General features: G+C 43.0%; 1 protein-coding gene across 3 annotated transcripts in view; it reads right to left on the bottom strand.

The window, feature by feature from the left end:
• The window catches only part of TMEM117 (transmembrane protein 117), a 215576-nt gene that overhangs the window by 34363 nt on the left and 159138 nt on the right, over nucleotides 1-22075 (bottom strand). For all 3 annotated transcript variants that reach the window (XM_083574570.1, XM_083574569.1, XM_083574571.1), the window contains exon 6: nucleotides 11877-12036. In XM_083574570.1, coding sequence (XP_083430696.1) covers nucleotides 11877-12036 — 160 coding nt within the window. The remainder of the gene's footprint in view (nucleotides 1-11876; nucleotides 12037-22075) is intronic.

The raw sequence follows: 22075 nt of genomic DNA, 5'->3' as shown, positions 1-22075 counted from the left end.
CTTTTTATGTTTATTTATTTAGTCACTGGGTATCAACTCAAGTATGCAAACATTATGCATATGGGGTGTTCTATGGGCCATCAGCTCTCACACACTAGAAGATGGAAGACATAGCCTCCAACATTCTCCAATGAAAATAGTGATGTCCTATTCCATAACACCACCATCAACAACAATTTTATTATTCATACCCCACCCATCGGACTAAGTTGCCTCAGCTTCTCTGAGCGGCTTCCAACATATATATATATATAAACATAATAAAACATTCAGAAAACATCCCTATATAGGCCTGCCTTCATATTTCTTCTGAAGGTTGTATAGTTAGTTATCTCATTGGCTCGGGGCTTGCATAACCCCACGCCCATCGACATTTATCTGATGAAAATAGGGATGTCCTAAGGAAAAGTGGGGATGCGGGTGGTGCTGTGGGTTAAACCACAGAGCCTAGGACTTGCTGATCAGAAGGTTGGCGGTTCCAATCCCTCCAACGGGGTGAGCTCCCATTGCTCGGTCCCTGTTCCTGCCAACCTAGCAGTTTGAAAGCACATCAAAGTGCAAGTAGATAAATAGGTATCACTCTGGTAGGAAGGTAAACAGCATTTCCGTGCGCTGCTCTGGATTGCCAGAAGCGGCTTAGTCATGCTGGCCACATGACCCGGAAGCTGTATGCCGGCTCCCTCGGACAATAAAGTGAGATGAGTGCAACAACCCCAGAGTCGGCCACGATTGGACCTTTACCTTTTTATCCACAATTGTGGGCTCTGCAAGTGAAGGGCAGCAGCTTTATCACTGCAGAGAAAGGTGAGGCAGGGCAAAAACATGAAGCACAGTCTCCTATACTGTCATACCTTGGGTTGCGAACGTGATCCGTGCAGGAGGCACGTTCGCAACCCGCAGCACCGCGTCTGCACACACGCGTGATGCGATTTGGCGCTTCTGCATGTGATGTCATTTTGTGCTTCTGCGCATGCGCGAGTGTCGAAACTCAGTGTTGTTAGGCTGCAGGTCTCTTCATCCCTGGCCACTGCTCATGCTGGCTGGGACTGATGGAGTTGGATCCAGCCACATCCTTGGGGTCTTAGGTTCCCTACCTTGTCTTTCCTCTAATATAAAAGCAGTCAGGGTTTCTGCTTCCTCAAATAAGCAACAAGGTCTTGGTTGCTACTCCCACAGAAGGCAATGCTAAAACTCCTCCTGCTTACAGCGACCAATATCAGCTATCAGAACAGAAGTTAATTTGGTGGGAGCGATACATTAGCTATTCTTTATGCCTCCCCTTTTTATCTAATTAGGCTTCAGTGGAGTTCAGTCTCCAACTGTAATTATATACAGTTTTCAGTCTACGTTTCTCAAGACACTGTTACACCCACACACCACACACACACACACACACACACACACACACACGTAAAATTAAATCTGCCTCATACTTGACAGCACCTGAGGTCAAAGTCTTCCAACGGATGTGACAGATAGAAATCTGCTCCAAAAATACATTTAATTGAATTTTACTCTTCTAATCAGAAAAGGTATTTGTGGTATTACTTGTATATAGACTAAGGGAGGAACTGCACTGCTAGAAACATTCTGCCACTGCACACATATCTGCTTGCCTGATGGAATGATCTATCCTATCCATTCCCCATATGCTGCTCTGGGGGCTTTCCTGACCACATGGGCCAATTTTGGGGTGTAGGGGGGCATGCAGAGAGACCAGGAACTTTTGACTTCTCTCTTTGGACTATTTTTGCTCCAGCTGGTCATAACAAGAACTCTGTAGCTAACAACAAATGCCCGAGTTTGCCTTTTTCCTTCTCCTTCCCAATCCCCTTTCATTTTGTGCCATGTCAAATCCAAGGGCAGAGACTGACTCATTACTGGGACCTTTATTCCAGTCTGTTCAGCAGAAGAGCAGCGTAGCAGCGGAAGAGATGTAAAATGCTGTGCACAAACCCATAAATAAGATATAAGCAGCACAAGCAAATAGAACTTTGAGAACAGATTAATTTTGCGACGATAAATTTATGTACAGAACGAGGAAGGCAAAGTCTGTTTTCTCTCTCTAGTGTCATTACAGATCATTTCAAGGTGTTTTTGTTCTAATACTATGCAAACTTAAAACGTGATCATGCCTTTCAGAAGCCATAGATGCTGGATCAATTCTGTAGTACAGTGGTACCTCAGGTTACATACGCTTTAGGTTACAGACTCCCCTAATCCAGAAATAGTACCTTGGGTTAAGAACTTTGCTTCAGGATGAGAACGGAAATCGTGGTGGCGCGGCGGCAGCGGGAGGCCCCATTAGCTAAAGTGGTGCTTCAGATTAAGAACAGCTTCAGGTTAAGAACGGACCTCCGGAACGAATTAAGTACTTAACCCAAGGTACCACTGTATCTTCAACAATAAGTGATTGTGTGTGTTGACATTACCACAAGAAGACATCTCTTGTCCATTTGCACCTTAGAATCATAGAATTGTAGAGTTGGAAGGAACTCCAGGCATTCTCTAGTTCAACCCCCTGCAATGCAGGTAATCTCAACATGCGGTCTCCCATCCAGTTTGAAACCATACCGGACCCTGCTTAGCTTTGCAAATGTGCTAGCAGAAGATAAAATACTGCCGCAGCTCCTGTGGCTTTATAAGACAAATGTTGTTTGGCATGCTTACTTAGCTAAGATTAATCCATTACCACGCAAGCCAAATTCCATAATACAATTGTAACACAATCCAGTGAGAACGCAGTAATAGCTAAGGTGGAAACTTTACAAACATGTTTTGATTCTGACCAGTGGGATGCCAGAAGCCTGGCTTGCGTTAAAACTGTTATTGTTCATGTTTATTATTTTTAAACAAGTTGAAAATGTATTCTATTTTTTAAAAAATTCAAATGTACAGTTTTGGAAGAGTTTAAGCATTCTTGGGAAGGAACTGTAACATTCAATTGCTATGTAAACAAAGCGGGCAAAAAAATAAATTTAAAAAATCCCTACCTCTGTATGGTGAAGAGAAGCAAAATTACCCATTAATGGCCACAATAAAGTATTATTATAACAGATGCTAATATACCTAACGTAGTCATTATTGCAAGGCACCTAGTGATTAAGCATGCATATCCCTTTTGTTATGCAAAAATGGCAACAGCTTTATGGTACATTGCAGGCGCTCAAAGGCAATAAAAATAAGTGTGCCTTTCAACTAAGGTACTCTCCAGTAGCCATCAAACTTCCTGAGGAAGCACAAACAACTGCCATTTAATCGGCTATGCAGAAAAGAAGCAATCAGACACACAACATTACTCATATTTTATCCTGCTGTTTCTGTATATGCTAGCGCTAACAGCAAACAATTTCTTTACTCTGGTGTGCACTGTGCATGCAGTTGCTAATATGCATCAGTGTGCCCAAGGAGGATTATGTCTGTGAGATCCCATGGTCCCTGAGACAAGCCTGAAAGGTGCATTTCAAACAAGAGCTTAACATGTAATTATTTTAAGGTAGCGTTCAGAGAATGGGAATCAATGGAGTAACAGGGCAGTTTGGAAGATGAATGTAACAGTGTGACTTGAGCTAGACAAAGAGAAGCGAATGCTTACAATCCACTTTTTGAACCCCAACGTACGTCATTCAGGCCTCCTGCAAAATTATGCTCTTTCAGACTGCGGGCGACGAATTACATATTTGAATGTTGAAATTTCATCATGCCAGAAAACGAGCATATCAGGAAGATAGGGAAGCTAAAACCCTTTCAGTGACATGCACTTTTCTGTAGGGAAATTTTGATAGGAAGGAGAGCGTTCAAACCAATAAACATGACTGATTTGATATGCATTCTGTAGTGGTCCGGATTCAAGAGGTTTGGGTGGATGGAGGATGGAGAGGGACGTGTATTTTGCTTGGCTGGAATGTAACCTTCTGCACAAAGCTAGGAGTAACATCCATTTCTCTGCCTGTTTTTGGCTCTGCCCCCCCTCCCCCGTTGGTCTGTGGCCCCTGGAACTGCAGCCTTCAAGCTGAGAAATGTTCCCAACCCCTGAATTAAATAACAAAGGGGAGGTGCAGAAATCTTAGTACCTGCAGTTTGCTTCCTAAAAAAGTAACATTAGCCTTTATAGCTGTTAAAGCATAACAAATTCTAGTATATATTCACGGGCAAATTAAGACATTTCTGAGCATTGGTTCTTGAGAATGAAACTCTTGACAACCAATCCACCTACTGTCATTGTAATACAGGCAACAATGAGGAAGCACGAAGCACGAAAGGCACATCTTAGAACAATGGAGTCAATCAGAGAAAAATTACAGCAGATGGATATTCTCTGCAGAGGCCAATCACTGTACCAGAATAGCTGCGAGAAAACAGGGAGGGGAAGACAGAAAGCAAGCAATTTTTGCCATTTCAAGCTTTCTATTATTTCAACACAGTGGCATTTTCAACCTTGAAATATCCATCCCCTCCCGAGCGGCAAATAACAGCAATGACTGGTGGGAATGCTTCCTTAAAGCATTCATTAATGCTTTAATGAAAAGCATTAAATAGCCATGACTGCTGACCAATGGCCAGAAGGAGAGAACCCCCTCTCCCCTCCTTGGGGAGAGCACTCCACAAATGAGGAGCCATTGCTGAAAAGGCTCGTTCTCATGTTCCTCCCCCCTCCTGACATCTCATGGAGGAGGCACACAAAGAACATCTTCAGATGATGATTCCAGGGTCTGGGTCAGTTCCTATAATGACCGGGGCCAGTTCACATGACCATTTGATGTTTGCCCAGATGCTTGTTATCTCATCTTTCAAAGATATTATGCTTCACTAGCTGTTAAGTCCCCATCACTCTTCATAAAGCTGTACTGTGAGCCACAGATTCAACTATGTTCTGAAAACAACATGGCTGCTAACCTTCATGACAGTGATACTGGATCCCAACGAAAACGTAAGTAGCTGCCATTTCAATCCAGTCCCTTGTTTGCTATTCAGTGCATGTGGGTATGTGGGTATAGCAAGAGTGGCAAAGCTGTAGGCCTCTAGATGTTATTGAACTACAACTTCTCCCTGACCATTGGCCATACTAGCAGGGGCTGATGGGAGTTGGAGTCCAGCTGGAGGTCCACAGGGTAGCCACCCCTAGGAGTTTTGGGGTGTAACCTTAGAAACCACGTGCTTCATACTGATGGTGCAGAAAGCCAAAACTGCCAACAGAGGCAGCAGTTCCGGGGGGGCATGTTCAGATCTGTTTCAGAAGTTGTGAGTTGAGTTTGGAGAATGTTGAGACTGACACTTGGGAGATGCTTGGGCTATGACCAGGGCATACCTGCTTATTTCCCCCCCCCCCCAGCATGAAACAGATGCTTTGGATAGCAGATTCAAGAGATGGCATTGTTTTTTGTCTCCTCTGTGTGCCCCCTTTGTAAAATGAGCTCCAATCTAAAGCAGAAGGGCATCACTTTCACTTTTTGTTGCAGGTCTGGCAATGTCCAAACTTGAAAATATTCCGAGCCCTTGAATTTAATGTGCTTCTTCTGGCGCAATTGTTCTGAGGGCTTAAGCAATAATGAATTATTTCTCTACAAGATAACTTCAGTTATACCTCTAACTGATCTGCTATTACAGTAAGGTCAGACATGTCACAGTGCCTGATTAATGGAATGGACTTACTGAAACTGTTCAGAGTTAAGATCCCAATTACAATACAGGTCATAAATCCCTGTATTTCTCTCAGTCCAGAATCCCACTTACTTCTAATGTGTGCTTGAAATGATCTAACTTTAGATTGTTCTCTGTTTCACAGAAATGTTGATGCAGATGTTAGAAACGGAACAGAAACTAAGACGTTTCCCCACGGCATTACAGTTACTTTCATTACCGACATTGTTACCTTTACCAATAAACCATCAATACACACTTAGCAGGAAGGTGTGATCTGATGGACACATCCCAATTTGAAGAAAACTGTTTTCAAGGTACTTTAGCTCAATTTTGCTACACTTAAGTTACAAGTAAACTTCAGTGTTACTGGAAAGAGAGCTTTGTTGTATTCTCAGAATGATGAAGGAAGCAAGGATGGAAGTGTAAGGTGCACATGGACTTGATAGGAGCCATCAATCATGTGAAACCTTGATAGGAAGGTCAAGGTACATATGAAAGCAAGTGGGGAAGTGAAAAGACCTAGGAAACACAAATCTGATTGATATGAGGTCAACAATTAACCTTGATTCCCTGTACCAAATTAATTAAATCCAGATGGGAAAAGTCTGATAAATTTGATGAGGTGGGTCAGATAGACTAATGCGTGTCAGGATAGGTCAAAGAGAATGTCGTCCTTGGAGGTAGTCAAAGAAATAAATTTTGAAACAGTGAATGGAAGGCTGAGTGTATCAGCCCATAAGGGTATCTCATAAAGAAGGCGCTGAGGGTTTCATTGATTTGTTGTTGTGCTCATTATTACTGGGCATCCATATCTGTGCCCTGTTTTCTGAAGAAGTTACACAGAATGCCATCTTACATTAAAAATGGTTATCAAGCACCTGGGCTTGCCAAAGCCTCAGGGTCAAACTACACATGGCACTAGATGCATCATTAAAAACTATGGGCTGTATGCAATGTTAGTGTTGAAATTGCCATGCCAAAGATAGCCCTGCTCATTAATTTCAGTGGGTCTACTCTGAACATAACTAACATGGGATAAATAGCATTGGATGCAACCCTGTGAAAGGGGTGTTTTTATTGAATAAAAGGCACAAGAGCAGAGAGGAGTTCTATTGGGACCATACTGCACAGCTGCCTTGTCTGTCTCCTGTTTTCTGTTGACAGTTGTGACCAATGCTATTTTTCTAGAAAAAGAGGTGCCAGAACTCACTCACCATGAACACCTTCCCTGTTTAATAATAATAATAACAGTAATAATAATTTATACCCTGCCCATCTGGCTGGGTTTCCCCAGCCACTCTGGGTGGCTTTCAACAGAGCATTAAAAATAGAATAAATATTCAAACATTAAAAACTTCCCTAAACAGGGCTGCCTTCAGATGTCTTCTAAAAGTCAGATAGTTGTTTATTTCTTTGACATCTGATGGGAAGGCATTCCACAGGGCGGGCGCCACTACCGAGAAGGCCCTCTGCCTGGTTCCCTGTAACTTCGCTTCTCACAGGGAGGGAGCCACCAGAAGGCCCTCAGGACTGAACCTCAGTGTCCGGGCAGAACGATGGGGGTGGAGACGCTCCTTCAGGTATACAGGTATACCTCACATGGGAGGTGCCAAAGCTGATTTCTGGTGAGTTCTGGCTGAAAAAAAATCCATGGTTGTGACCACTTTCACCCTCTTTTGCATCCAAACTGCAAAGGACAATTTCTCATCATCATCATCAACAAAAACAATGAACAATCCATCTGTTTCAAGTAAATATGTGCCTGAGACCACAGCTGAAATTTCTATTGGCTGTTCATTTAGATTCCTTAGCTCTGTTGTCCCAGTTGTTCCAGTTCTGACTCTCTATGGCTTCTGCCCACACACAAATTCCAGAAGTTTATTTGCCGCTACATCAATTTGCATCAAGCAGAATTGATGCAGTATTGCCTACATATTGGTAAAGCTGTTTTCTCTCCCACCCTCACTCGGAGTGTATAGTGGCACACTTGGAACACAGTATATTTGCACTTAAATTGGCTCCATCAGCTTGAGGCCAATAATTCTTGTAAAGTGAGATGAGCAAACAGCAGTTAAAAATATAAGCGCAGCTACAAAAATCTGTTACGCCTTCTTCACAAACTGCACATACACTTGTTTAGCATCATGAGAAGTACTTCACTGCCTGGTGTGGCCCCATGGCATAGGGGAAAGTATGAGGATATCACAACTGTACAGGAGGGTGCTAACAAATTTGGAAAGATTCATACAGTTGAACCCTCATGTGGATGCAATATTCACATACACTGCCTAGTGAAGTGATCTTGCACAAGTGCAGAACAGGTCCTATACGTGTGTATATGCTGGGGGCTCAGTATCATCCTGGCCTCCAAAACCTCACCCCCCAACTTTTGGTCCATTGCCTTGCATGATGGGATATGATGCATTTCAAAAATGTTGCTGCGATGGCGCCAGTCATAGTTGCATTGTACTGAGTTGAAAAGCGAGATGAATATTGGACTGAAATAAACACCAAATCCTAACCATTTCAGCAGGGATTCAATATAACAACCCCCCCCAATGCTGAGAATGACTTTTGCACACTAGGGGTTGGATTCAAACTTAGTCATCCTTAGAGTAGACCCACTGACTTAAATCTGGATCCAATTCTAGATGATTGGTACTTACAGCTGAGTGAAAATGGCCTCCCATAATCCCCCATGCTATTTTGGGCAGTGAAATTGGGTTGAGGACAATTCGCCAAACATTATCCAGGGGAGAACTGAAATTGTCCAATAGTTTAGGAACAGCTTAACAAAGGAAATTTTCAATAATGTTTTTTTTTTTTTTTTGAGAGGATATGGCTCACTTTAATGTTGAATTAAACTCTGGGTGACAGCCAACACTTATTGCCAAGGAGACCCACTGAAATCAATTGACTTAAATAATTTGATTCTGTTACTTAATTGCTTTAAGTGACTGTATTCTGAGGGTGGCTAATTCTGGATATCATCCTCTATGATTATTAGTTCATGTTGGCGGATTAAGGAAGCAGAGGACTGAGAGGACTAGGGACCAAGCTTATGGCTTCCGTTAGTAATATTAAACTAATATTGAGCAATATTAAGACTGGATCCACAGCCTCATTCAGGAGTTCAAAAATATTGCTTTTCAAAAAAAATCTGTTCGGAAATTATTTACTGAGAAACTGTGGCTCAGTCCTGTTCTGTTTCTATTACTAAAGTTAGTTGCATATAAAGTAGTAACAATTTGGAGGAAATCACAGGAAATGGTGTGCAGCAAGAGTAGCCAATACGGTGCTCTCCAGATGTTGGACTACAACTCCCATCAGCCCTGGCAGAATGATGATTATTCAGGGATGATAGGAGTTGTAGTCCATATGATAGCCACCACATTGGCTTCTCCTGTTATATAAGATTAAATAATCCACAAGTGGAAAGTAATGTTCTCAGTACAACTGAACCAAATTTATATGAGCATTTAGGGCACTTCTGGTTGGTCCCTAGTTTGGTTAGAAGGCCTTTACTGCAATTATTATTATTTCAACCTGTAATTTAATACCAGCCTGAGTTGGCCTAACTTTATTGCAATGGCAATTTGCGGGTGCCGGAGCCACCTTGTAAATAAGATGAGTCACCTCCGTTGTGTGCATCCTGGATAAATATCTTTAAATAAATAACAACTCTGCTGTGCAAACATCATTCAAAAATGCAATTAAACTTAAGACTTACTCTGCACAGTAATATATATATATATGAGGGAGCACTGAAGCCAAGGATTTTCAAATGAAGTTTCCCTCTTAGCTCGATACCCTCAAGGTCATATTGTGGTGACTTCATTTTTCATAGTCAAAGGAATGATTTAGTAATAATGGTGGCAGCATCCTGTGCCTTCAGTATAATGATATTCAGTGTTGCATAGGATAATGTAGGGGCTATTCGTATTCATGTTTCTCATTGCGGCCACACAAAGCGGATCCATTTGTTAGAAGCTCTCTTGCATCTTATTAAACACAATGTGAAGAGTGGGTTGGGGAAGCAAAACAAAAGTGGAAGGAAAACTGCATCACGTTGTAAAAGAGACGGTCACACTTTCATAGTTTCCCCCATTAAACCAAAGTTCAGAGGCATACTATTAAGCCAGGTTTCTGCCTACTGGAACCAGCCATTACATCACATATTGCTTTGGCATTCTCAGTAGAACTGCACTGAAGGATAGAAGCACAGGATGGTTGGGAGAAAAAAGGCCAACTCAGTCTTTGCCCTCCAGGTGTCTTGGACCAGCCAGCAGGTGCTGGGAGTTGTAGTTCAAAACATTTGAAGGGAAACCACATTGGCATGGGCTGGTCTAACCAGTGGTGTACTGGGGGCACAGAGCTGGGCTCCATTGAACATGGCTTCTCCATGTGAACTAGGAAGTGACATCTCCAAACAACCAAACAACTCTTTTCTTATCTCTGCAGCTGCGATCTCTTGGGTGATGTGGAGACTGCTGGGCAGTTGAATGTGCATGAGTACTCTATCCATCGCCCTCCCTCTCAACTTCCTCCACATGGCCCTGGGTACTGGCAGCATACGCTATGCCACTGGGTCTAACCCTCTGAACCATCCACACAGCTGCCACCTACAGAACAACCTACTCAATCCAGACCACAAATGGTGAGTAGAACGAGATTGGAGATGGCTTAGACATATTCCACTATGAAGAAACACAAGGAAGAAACAGTTTCCCCACCAGTTTTCCTGGCTACAAGATCCCGAGGTTAATCAGAGAAGATCTTATGGCTGACACTTGTTCTGATACACTGCCAGCAGCAGCTGCCACATCCGCACTGTGCTAGGCTCCCTATGCCTTGCCCCTTCTCCCCTTGGCAGCAATGCTCACCATCAGGAAGCCAAGTGAGCAACACAACCCTGCCTTCACCAACCCACCAATCTCCGCCAACTACATTGACTCTAAGGCCACCATGGTTAGAAGCTAAGTGGTAGATATACCATGGGCCTCCTCATGTGGTTGACTCCATCCCCCACAAACACCAGTCAGAATGGCCAATGATCAGGGATGGTGGGAGATGTTGTCCAACAACATCTTGAGGGCACTACATTGGCAAAGGTAATGGTAAAGGGACCCCTGACCATTAGGTCCAGTCGCAGACGACAGGTTGTGGCGCTCATCTCGCTTTATTGGCCAAGGGAGCCAGCATACAGCTTCCGGGTCATGTGGCCAGCATGACTAAGCCGCTTCTGGCAAACCAGAGCAGCACATGGAAACGCCGTTTACCTTCCCGCCGGAGCGGTACCTATTTATCTACTTGCACTTTGACGTGCTTTCGAACTGCTAGGTTGGCAGGAGCGGGGACCGAGCAACGGGAGCTCACCCCGTTGTGGGGATTCAAACCACTGACCTTCTGATCGGCAAGTCCTAGGCTCTATGGTTTAACCCACAGCACCACCCGTGACCCTCTACATTGGCAAACTCTACTCTAAATAGTCAGTGACAAAAAAAGTCAATTGAAACCAAAGAAAATTCTTACTTTGTCTGCCAGAGCCCTATGTGTGTATGTGTGTCTGTGTGTGAATATTCAAATGGTGGCAGAGTTGAAAGGCCACATGAAGACATTTTTGCTCTTCTCTTGTGCAGGACTCCCAATGTAGCAGTGAAATTTGAAAGAGCAAGCCTGGATGGTCTACAAAAAACTATCTCCTTAGAAACACTGGTTGGTAGGAAGAAATCTGACACAACAAGCTGCTGCTAGACTGGGTGAGAATTTGCTGGCACAAAGGGGGGAAAGACTGCCTGTTGAGAACGGTTGTTAATTCCACATAACCACAGATTGTACATTGATAGTTTTGTAAACCTTGCCTCGGTATGTTATTGCATCCTCACAATGGAGGCCTTTTATCACAAAACAACTTCCCTTTTATTTCCTCCTTTTCTTCCATTCCATTTTGGCAAACGGCAACTGCCCATTTCTACAGTCACAAAACCCTGGCAAAACAAAGCTGGCAATAATCAGATTTTTTTTTATTTTTTAAAAAAACAAGTAGCTTTTAAAACCTTCCCCCCCTCCCCACCCAAGAACACTGATGTAATGCAAATCTATTAATAGCGGCTGTGAAACAAACATTTATTTGACTTTATAAAGCCTTGGCAGAACAGCAGAGGCTGGAGTGGGGAGACTCTAGCAAGAAAGCAACTTCAGCACTCCCTGGAAGAAATATTGAGACAATGTACCTGCATGACAATAAGAAGGTCAAACACTAAGATGAAGGAAGCCAAGAAGGCCCGCGAAACCTCGTCGCTTGGCAGGAATCCACGGTTCAGCTTGTCCCAGCTGATCCAGTCAGTTGTGATGACGAGCACAACCACTGAGGTCAAAGTAAACAGAACTGTCCTGAATGGGGAAAGCAGAAAAGAGGTCATCAAATCACACAGTGTGTGTGTGTGCCTGCAGAGGATGGGTGGAATTACAAGGTTGCTTTTATTTATCTTTCAATTTTTTTTTTTTTGCTTTTATTTATCTTTCAAATGCATTTAAAGGATGATGTTTTTATCCACTTCAAATTGCTGGTTGACCACCTTTTAAAACAGGGGCAGGGAATCTCTCATATCTACACACACACATTTTTTAAATTAAATTTTCTGTTTTACAATTTAGAATGTTCATTTAAACATCCTTAAAATGTCAATGACTTCCCTTCTTCTCTTTCCATGGTTCATTTTGCATAATATAAATCCCTGCATATTTTACATAAACTAAACCATTCACTATTCCATTGTTACATCCATCAAAACTTATTTACACTGTTGAATTTATCTTAATGCTGCCAATGTTTTCAAGTGTACGCAATTCCCCCCCATATATTCAATAAACATTTTATTTAAACGTATGTTCTTCTTGTGCTCTTATTCTATATGTTAGGTCCACCGCAAGCTGCACATATTCCATCAGTTTAAGCTGCCATTCTTCTTTAGTTGGGACCTCGCTTGTTTCCCAATTTGGGGCTAACAAAACATGGGCTGCAGTGATGGCATACATAAATAACCTTTTTTGAAACCTGGGAATTTCCATCTGAATTATCCCCAACAAAAAGGACTCTTAAACATTTTTTTTCAATTCATTATGGATTATTTCCTAACGCCCTTTTACCCATTTACAGGTCCACCACATATGAAAGAAAGGGTTGAGGAATCTCAAGCCTGTGGGCCAAATGTGGCCCTCCAGGCATCTCTGTCTGGCCCTTGGAACTGTGTCCAAGCCACACTCCCTCTATCAACCTCATACTATCAACCCTTCACATCCACTATCCTGGGAATCTTGGGAGCTGTAGTTTACCCCCACAGAGCTACAATTCTCAGCACCCTCAACTAACTACAGTTTCCATGATTCTTTGGGGAAAGGTTGTTGTTGTTGTTGCTGCTGCTGCTGCTGCTGCTGCTGTTGCTGTTTCAATTTATATCCCCACCCTTTCTCAAAAGATCCCTGGATGGTATACAACATTGAAAACACATTACAGAATGTCAATGATAAAACAGAATGAAAAACAGAATGAAAAGCATACAGTGGTACCTCGGGTTACATACGCTTCAGGTTACAGACTCCGCTAACACAGAAATAGTACTTCAGGTTAAGAACTTTGCTTCAGGATGAGAACAGAAATCGTGCTCTGGCGGCACAGTGGCAGCGGGAGGCCCCATTAGCTAAAGTGATGCTTCAGGTTAAGAACAGTTTCAGGTTAAGAACGGACCTCCGGAATGAATTAAGTACTTAACCCGAGGTACCACTGTACTGACATGCACTTTCAAAGTACGGTGTGCATGTGAAGATCACCAACTTTCCTTGAACAAAATCTAGAAAGTATGCCACAACCCTTTGGAGTTTCAACTATTTACGAAGTCCAAAAAAACTTACAAAGTTATAGGCATTAAAGGCTAAAACCACTGTGCTGCTACTTCCTCCACACTATTAATCAGTTGTAAACATATTCATTTCAAAAAATCAAATTACAGAGATACTTGATTTAACAAATAAAACCCAGGGTTATTTGGGGGGGAAACAACATTATTTACGCAGTTCGCTTCATTTTGCCACACAATGGCTTGCTTTGGGCTGTCTCTGCATAATAGCTGTGAATCCCTCTTCACAATGCACTTTAGAATGTTTGAGACAGTGGAAGAGAAAACAATAATTCTGGATGTCAATGCACATGTGCTATTACAGAGCAGATAAAAGCCTGGGCATATGCATAAATAGCATGTCAGCAAGTCAATATTTGCTTCTGCCTCCAACTGGCCCTCTCACAATTGTTCTAAGGCGTTTCCCCCCTCATTAATTTCTTTCTCTGAGAGGGGAAAAGGAGAAAACACTGAGAATGCTTTCTTCGATGTTTGCACAGATGACCAGTGCTCAGTGCTCCTGAAAATCAATGTGCCAAAGAACCCACGCAAGTGCAGATGCTGACAGAGGCTAAACAAAGCAAACAGCAATATGGTCATGTATGCCTAGAGACTACGTTTTGACTGTGTGCAGGAATCAAATACAAAACAAAGCAGAATAATATAAAGCACTGCTACAGCATGTGTTATATCCTCTAACATTTCTCCTGTGGAAATAGGTACGTCCTAATAGGTACGCGGGTGGCGCTCTGGGTTAAACCACAGAGCCTAGGACTTGCCAATCAGAAGGTCAGCGGTTTAAATCCCCACAACGGGGTGAGCTCCCGTTGCTTGGTCCCTGCTCCTGCCAACCTAGCAGTTTGAAAGCACGTCAAAGTGCAAATAGATAAATAGGTTCCGCTCCGGCGGGAAGGTAAATGGCATTTCCGTGCGCTGCTCTGGTTCGCCAGAAGGGGCTTAGTCATGCTAGCCACATGACCTGGAAGCTGTACGCCGGCTCCCTCGGCCAATAAAGCAAGATGAGTGCTGCAACCCCAGAGTTGGCCATGACTGGACCTAATGGTCAGGGGTCCCCTTTACCCTTTAAGGAAAAGCAGAACATTCTAGGATAAAATCGGAAACCAGGACTGCTTCTGTAAATCTGGGACTGTCGTTGGAGAATAGGCAAACTTGGAGGGTCTACTTGCCTGTGAAAAGTCACCCAGGTTAAATTCCTGGCAGCTTGCGGTAGGAATGGAAACTGAAAACTTGGAGACGACAGTTAATGTACACAATGCTAAGCTCACTTGGTCTAAGGCAAATTGCTATGGGCAGTATCCAATGAAGTACTTCTGCTAGCACAGGATTTGCACTTGTGCAACGGAACCTCTTCCTTTCTTCTTCTGGTGCACCTCCATGTCCTCCCCAAATTTGACCCTGACACACAAGGAGAGGAAAAGGAGGGGAATTTTCACTGTGCAGCCAAAAATCCTTGCACCAACAGAAGTACTTGGTTGGATTCCACTCTCTATGCTTGAGTTATGATATGCATGTTTTCTAGTAACACCTGGAAGCTCTAATCACCTGGGGTCACTCTGACCACTTTGTTGCTTTTCATGCAAAACATATATGCCATGTTTGAAGGAAGGTTGCTGGCAAATCATCCATGCAAAACTATTCATTCTTTTATGTGCATCTCACTTAAATCTTTGGAGATTCTCCAGTTACTGTTCTGATATGAATGAATGATATACGCAGAGTCAATAATGTTGTTGCTTGAACTGTCTTTTGAAATTTAAAATAGAAATAGAAATTATCCAGCAAAAATGTACAGGGAAGGGTTGCAATAGGAGACAAACAATATAGCGCTTATGCAAATAATGCCACTATGTAGATATTTCATTGAATATATAAAAATGTCACTGTATTGTTAGAAGGCAATTTCTCTGTTTTTCAAAGAGATTGAGACTGGCTCTGAGAATTTTGTCTAGAAAACTGGATAAAGGAGGCTGGGGACTCCCAAATATTGACATTGCATTTCAGCCTTGCCAATTACGCAATATTACCTGGGAAGCTAAAAAGTACTCAATTAAAATAGAGCATCTAATGTTGAATAAGAACCCTGTGGTCTTTACCATTTGAAGATATACCTACTTCTTTTCTTAAACCCCCCCCCCCAAAAAAAACAACCATAATCCATTTTTGCTCCCCACATTTCAGTTTTGGCATAAGTGGCAGTGGAGGCTATCACTAGTATGTTCTCCTTTGATTCCTAGTGACAGGAGTCTTATTGATGGGCCAGAGAGCTGGGTCTCCCAGGATGATTATAAAGCTCCCTCAGGCTCAGATAGGTACAGGAGGGCCTCCAGGTAACATGGTCCCAAACCACTTAAGAGATTTAAAGGTGAAGTCCAGCACTTTAAACTGGGCTCAACAACAAATTGGCAGCCAATGTAAATAGAACATAATTGGTGCAATATCCTCTTATCATTTGAGCACTCTTGTTGCCATCTGGAGGAGCTAGCAAACAGCACAGATGTCATTGAAAGACCTTTGAAGAAGGCAGATATCATCCTAGCTCCTGCTTACAAGAATTTTTATCCAGCATTTGCAGCTAAATTTAGCATTTTCTCCAAAGCCTAATACAACCCTCCTGTCTCTGCCAAAATCTTCGTACTAGAGCTTTGATGATCTGTTCAAATCAAGAGACAAGATGAAAGCCCCAGTTTGACTAGTTTCCTCATTTTAAGTATGACATCTCAGTTTTGTTTTTAGCCATAGGAACAGAGTGTATGCTGTATTTTCATACCCCCAAAAAACTTGGAAATGTAAGTTTCCCCCTTGTAGTATGGTGGCTAAACTTTAGTATTGGAAAAAAATTGAAGGAGCAGAAACAGCCATCTAATCCAAAAATAGATGTGCCTATAGACAGGTTTTCTTGTTGTTGTCTGTACAGTACCTACATGTATTTGACCTTATTGAGCTATGTATACTTATTCATATAAGAAAACCTAAGTAATTGCTCTGCTAACCACACATATATCACATTTAAAACAGAGAAACATAATTAAGGTTATTACAAAAAGTGAAAATCTGGGCACAAACGTTGTTGAGGTTTTTTGAGAGAGGGGTGTGGTTTTTTTGAAAAAACACCCAACAACCCTACAAATGTTTTTTTTAAAAAATAAATTCACCAAAAAACCAACACTTCCGATATTTCCCCCAATTTTTGGAATTTCCGACCAGATGCTATTTCCGATGGATGAATGCTGGATATGTCCAGGAAATTCCAGAAGTATGGCCCTAAACATATTCAACTTTCCATCTTAATATATGTGCATGGACATAGATGCATGCACACAGATATCTGGTTCCGTGGCACGGTAAGCCAAACTACCGGGATTGTGCAAAAAAGCTGTCTCCTGGATGTTAGTCTTGTGGTCCAATCAACATCAGTGATCACCATGCAAAACCCTGGCCAATGCACTAACATCCATTGGTTCCCAATCCTGGTTCTAATTTTGCTCAGTAGCTTCCCAGTGGACTAGGGAGTAAAGCTTACACAATAAAAAACAAAGACTCCCAATTTTAACCAAAAATGAAGCACTCAGTTTATTAATATACAAAGCTTAATAGAATTAAATGATATGAACATGATAGTAGTTCACTCCCACTTTGCTCCTCCCTTTAATTCAGTGAGGCATGGCAGCTAAGCCAATGCATGTCTTAGTGTGCTGTCTGAATCTGGACTCACGGTTAAGTTCTCTTCTCCTTAAGCACAAGTTCTAACCAAGAGCAAACCTTGGCTTGGTTCATGGTTAAGGAGGAGACAGCTTAACCATGAGCCTGGGTTAGGTTTACAAGCTAAGACTAACTTTAGTTTAGCTGCCACATCACAGCTACAAAGACCCAGGAGAATTTGTGCGTTCACACTAAACTATGGCTTGACTTAGAAATATGTGCAAACGTGGTCACCCATGGAAACAAGCTCCAAAGAATTACCGTATTTTTCGCTCTATTGGACGCAGTTTTCCCCCTCCAAAAATGGAGGGGAAATGTGTGTGCGTCCTATGGAGCGAATGCAGGCTTGTTCCATAGCCGCGTGCAACCCCTCCTGCAGGGTGAGGCTGCACTGGGCTATGGCTTCTTTAGCTCCACGCAGCCTTTCCCGGCAGGAGGGGTTGTGCGAGGCTAAAGAGGAAGCCAAAGCAGCGGGATCAACCCCTCCGGCAGGGAGAGGCTGCATGGGGCTATGGCTTCTTTAGCTCCACGGAGCCTCTCCTGGCAGGAGGGGTTGTGCGGGGCTAAAGAGAAAGCCAAAGCAGCGAGCAGGATCCATCCCACTCGCTGCCTTGGCTTTTGCCATAGCCGCGCACAACCCCTCCGACAGGGAGAGGTTGTGAGCAGCCTGTACGCTGCTCTTTGGGGCTGGGGGGGGGAATATTTTTTTATTGATTTCCCCGTCTAAAAACTAGGTGTGCCCTATGGTGCGAAAAATATGGTACTTGTTTATGGATTAATAAGGAAACATAGGAAATAAGTGTACAATGCCACTGAGAATTTTAATATGAAAACTATAGAATTAGTGTAGGGCTGTGCACTTGATTAAATATTTTTCATTGGGTTAACTATCAAGCAAAGGTGATGTTCAGTGAAGCAAACTTTGTCACATACTTCCTTTTTCTAAACCAGAACCCAAGCACACAGTGGGTTGCTGTACACTCTTTCCTATTGTGGGATTTTTGCTTACCCTTCATGGAACCATTTCCCAGGCCCTGGGTTAGGAAAGGGGTACACAGAGTTCAACTGTTAGCTCCTTCTGTCATCTCCTCTGACATCAATTACCTGCTGGGGAACTGAGGAGCTTATCCAGCCTTACTTCTTCTCTGCTGGGAGGAGCAGAGGAAGAAGGGACTTCAGTCTAGTTTCCCCCATGTTTCTGAAACAGTTGAAGGATGCTATCAAAGGACCAAGCACCAGAAGGACAGCTAAGTATGCCCAGAGTGTGGATTACAGTGGAACCTTGGGTTACGTACAGTCCTTCTTATGAACACTTCGGGTAACGAGCTCCACTAACCCGGAAGTAGGTCTCCTGGTAGCAACTGTCCCAGGATGCGAGCGGAAGTCGCGCGGTGGCAGTGGGAGGCCCCATTAGCAAAAGCGCACCTCAGGTTAAGAACAGTTTAGGGTTAAGAACGGACCTCCGGAATGCAGTGGCGGAGAGCAGGTTGGGGCAGGGCTGCCACGCGTCCTGGGGGTGTGGCGCCCAGTGCAGGCGGGCAGGCAGCTGCAATGGCACCCCACTGGGATTGCGCTGCTAGGGACGGTGCACCCCCCCGGACTCCTCTTCCTCCGCCAGTGCTGGAACAAATTAAGTTCATAACCACTGTACTTGAATTTAGAGCCATGCTTAGCAATATAGGTGCCTTTTCTGGATAACATTGAAGTAAGGATAAAAAGAATTCATCTAATCAGGCTGCAATCCTAATCCCCAATTCATACTGCTGGAGGGTTTAGGATTAAGCAGGCATCCCCACCCACCAGCCACTGCTTATCTCCATTGGCATGGGGTTCTGTCACTGCAGAGGCCTATGCTTCCAAGGGGGAAGCATGGAAGGAGGAATGTAATGGAAATGTCCGACCATTACAAATGGAGCAATAGAGAAGAGGAGCAGAGTTGGCTATGGTACTACTGGCTACAAGGGCACTCCATTCCCAGGAAAGGAGCCAAATCCAGGTCTGTTGAGCTGCTGCAGCAAAAAAGAAGAAGAAGGAGGAGGAGGAGGAGAAGGAGGAGGAGGAGGAGGAGGAGGAGGAGGAGAAGGATTGCCCTACACCAGTGTGGTGTAGTGGTTAAGAGCGATAGACTCGTAATCTGGGGAACCGGGTTCGCTTCCCCGCTCCTCCACATGCAGCTGCTGGGTGACCTTGGGCCAGTCACACTTCTTTGAAGTCTCTCACTCCACTCACCTCACAGAGTGTTTGTTGTGGGGGAGGAAGGGAAAGGAGAATGTTAGCTGCTTTGAGACTCCTTCGGGTAGTGATAAGGCGGGATATCAAATCCAAACTCCTCCTCCTCCTCCTCCTCCTCCTCCTCCTCCTCCTCCTCCTCCTCCTCCTCCTCTTCTTCTTCTTCTTCTTCTTCTTCTTCTTCTCACCTTTGGTCCTGGCGAGAGGCTAGAAAGAGCCAGCAGGACTGCTGATGTGGTGGAGAATCTCGTACTTCATGCCTCCCTAGACCCTCTTAGGACTGCTTAGCCCACAAAGCAAAGCCATTTTTAAAATAATTTCTGTTTCATTCCCTATGACACTAACACACCGCAGCCCAAATAGCTTTTGAAGATAAACAAATGTGCCCTTCAAGCTCATCCCCATCAATTAATCAAAGTCAATTCACCAACCAATTAAATCCATTAAAGTCAACAGCCCCCAAATTAATATATCACACACTTCTGTCTCACTGGAAAAATATATATATTATACATTCATGTTGAATACAATATCTGCATGGTAGCAATTTATCATGCACAGTCCTTCATAACCACGTTGGAAGCTTTAAATAGTGCACTGTGGAAATAAAAGCTTGCGTAAGGCCAGATTTGATGTTGCTGTTCTCGATACTTAGAAAACGTTTTGCAAGCCGGAGAAAAGAACTTTTGCCCTTCATGTTTTCATTCCAGAACTAGAACCGACTCTGATGAACAATTTTGCAGCAACAATAACCACTGAGCACAATGTGCTATAACGTGTCGTGTCCAAATGCCACCGTCTTTTCTTTTGTCCGTTTTATCCCTCGTTCCTTTGACACATTTTTCACCTTCATTTGATGATCTGTTCTCTTGGTGAAAACTCAGATGCATACAAAGCTCTCCTGATCCAAGTGGCTTCTTTTCAATTAAAAGAGCCAAGGTGCGCACATTTATCTGCATGCGTGGGTTGGCTCCCTTCATTGGAATGAAAGGGGACCCTTGCAGGCGCATCCGAGTGCACATTGATTTCTGGATTACACTGTTTGCTTGGTAGCAAAACTACTGACTGTACAGAGGAAGCCTGAGCATATTTGCTCAGAACGCAAGTCCCACTGAGTTCAGTATGACTTGGTTAAATGTGTTTAGGAGGCTGCAATCCTATGTCCAGTTATCTGCATCCAATGGGACTCACACCTGAGTACACACATATATCAAATTACAACGTGGATTGGGGGCTGTGAATAGATACAATATTTTGAGCAGAAAGCCTTATAGCGGATCTCCACTCGTAGTCTTTGGTCAGAGTTCATTCTTCCTCAGCCTGGTGCCCTACATATTGGATGCTTCTCACACACATCTGGTTGGTACAGGATGCTGGAGTAGATGGACCATTGGTACAGGATGTGAATGCAGGATGCTAGGCTAGATGGCCACTGTCCTGATCTAGTAGGCTCTTCTTCTGTTCTTATATGTTGCTACAGGACCCGTCCACCTTAGCCTGCCTGCATGGCCAATGCCAGGGGATGATGGGAGTTGTAGACCTAAACATCTGGATGGCATCAGGACAGAGAAGGCTCTGTTAGATGTACAGAGAACTAGGCTCAGTAACAACCACTTCTTCCTGTTCCCTGTTGAAATTGGCTGTGCAGAGTGAGAAATGGGTTGGTCCTTATGATGGTCACAAAGGCACATCTCTTTGCCCCCACTCTCCCCCTCTGCTCAGAAGCAAAGAAAATAAAAAACAGAATGAAAAAGGAAAAAAACCCTTCGAAAAATCTATCTGGGGCTCCCTTAGCCACAGACATTCTGCTATAAGGCAGCAGGTTTTAATTGCCATCTTAGATTAGATGGTCTTAAAGAAAGACAATGATTAGTGTTGCCCATTCCAATGAATAGTTTCTCCATTAACTTTTCGCAAGCATTCTGTATCCATGGCAGCAACAACTCATTCCTTTCTCTTCTGCTAGATTGAGGGGAATGCATTTTAATTAATTAATTAATCAATTAATGAATTAATTTCAGACTTGTATAAATTGCATATATAAATACCCCATCCAACGCACCACCATTCAATTACAATCTATTCATCTTAATCACATATACCCATTTACTATCATTATAAATTACCCATAAAAAATAATTATCCTTTATTCTTACCTCTTTATGTAACCCAATAATTGAAGGAACTTTGCATCAAATGAGCTCACAATAAATACTTCAATTTTAATTATTTGGAAATGTAATCTAATTCATTGCTCCTAGAACAGAGCCTTTACTACAATAATTAAAGAAATTCTCCAAGTATTCTAATAATGTGGTGCAGAATGAGGAAAGACATTGTCAAGAATGTAACCTTAAATCAGAAGTAGGTGGGGAATACAGAGGCCAGTGTAGTGGTGCCAGTTTTCAAAAAATTATTTATTATTTTCATTTATTCTCATACTCTTAGTCATCTAAGACATACATGCTCTGTAGAGATCTCTAACCAGATAGCTAGTCTAAAAGCAGAGAGGGATGGTGGAACAGGGTAATACTGAATGGCTTTCAAGGACTGGCTGGATGAGAAATGCTGGAAGCTGCTGAACCAAA

Source organism: Podarcis filfolensis, assembly GCF_964270895.1.
Source record: "Podarcis filfolensis genome assembly, chromosome: 10".
Taxonomy (NCBI): domain Eukaryota; kingdom Metazoa; phylum Chordata; class Lepidosauria; order Squamata; family Lacertidae; genus Podarcis; species Podarcis filfolensis.
Note: the sequence above shows the minus strand (reverse complement) of the source record. Positions and strands in the feature narration are given on the sequence as shown.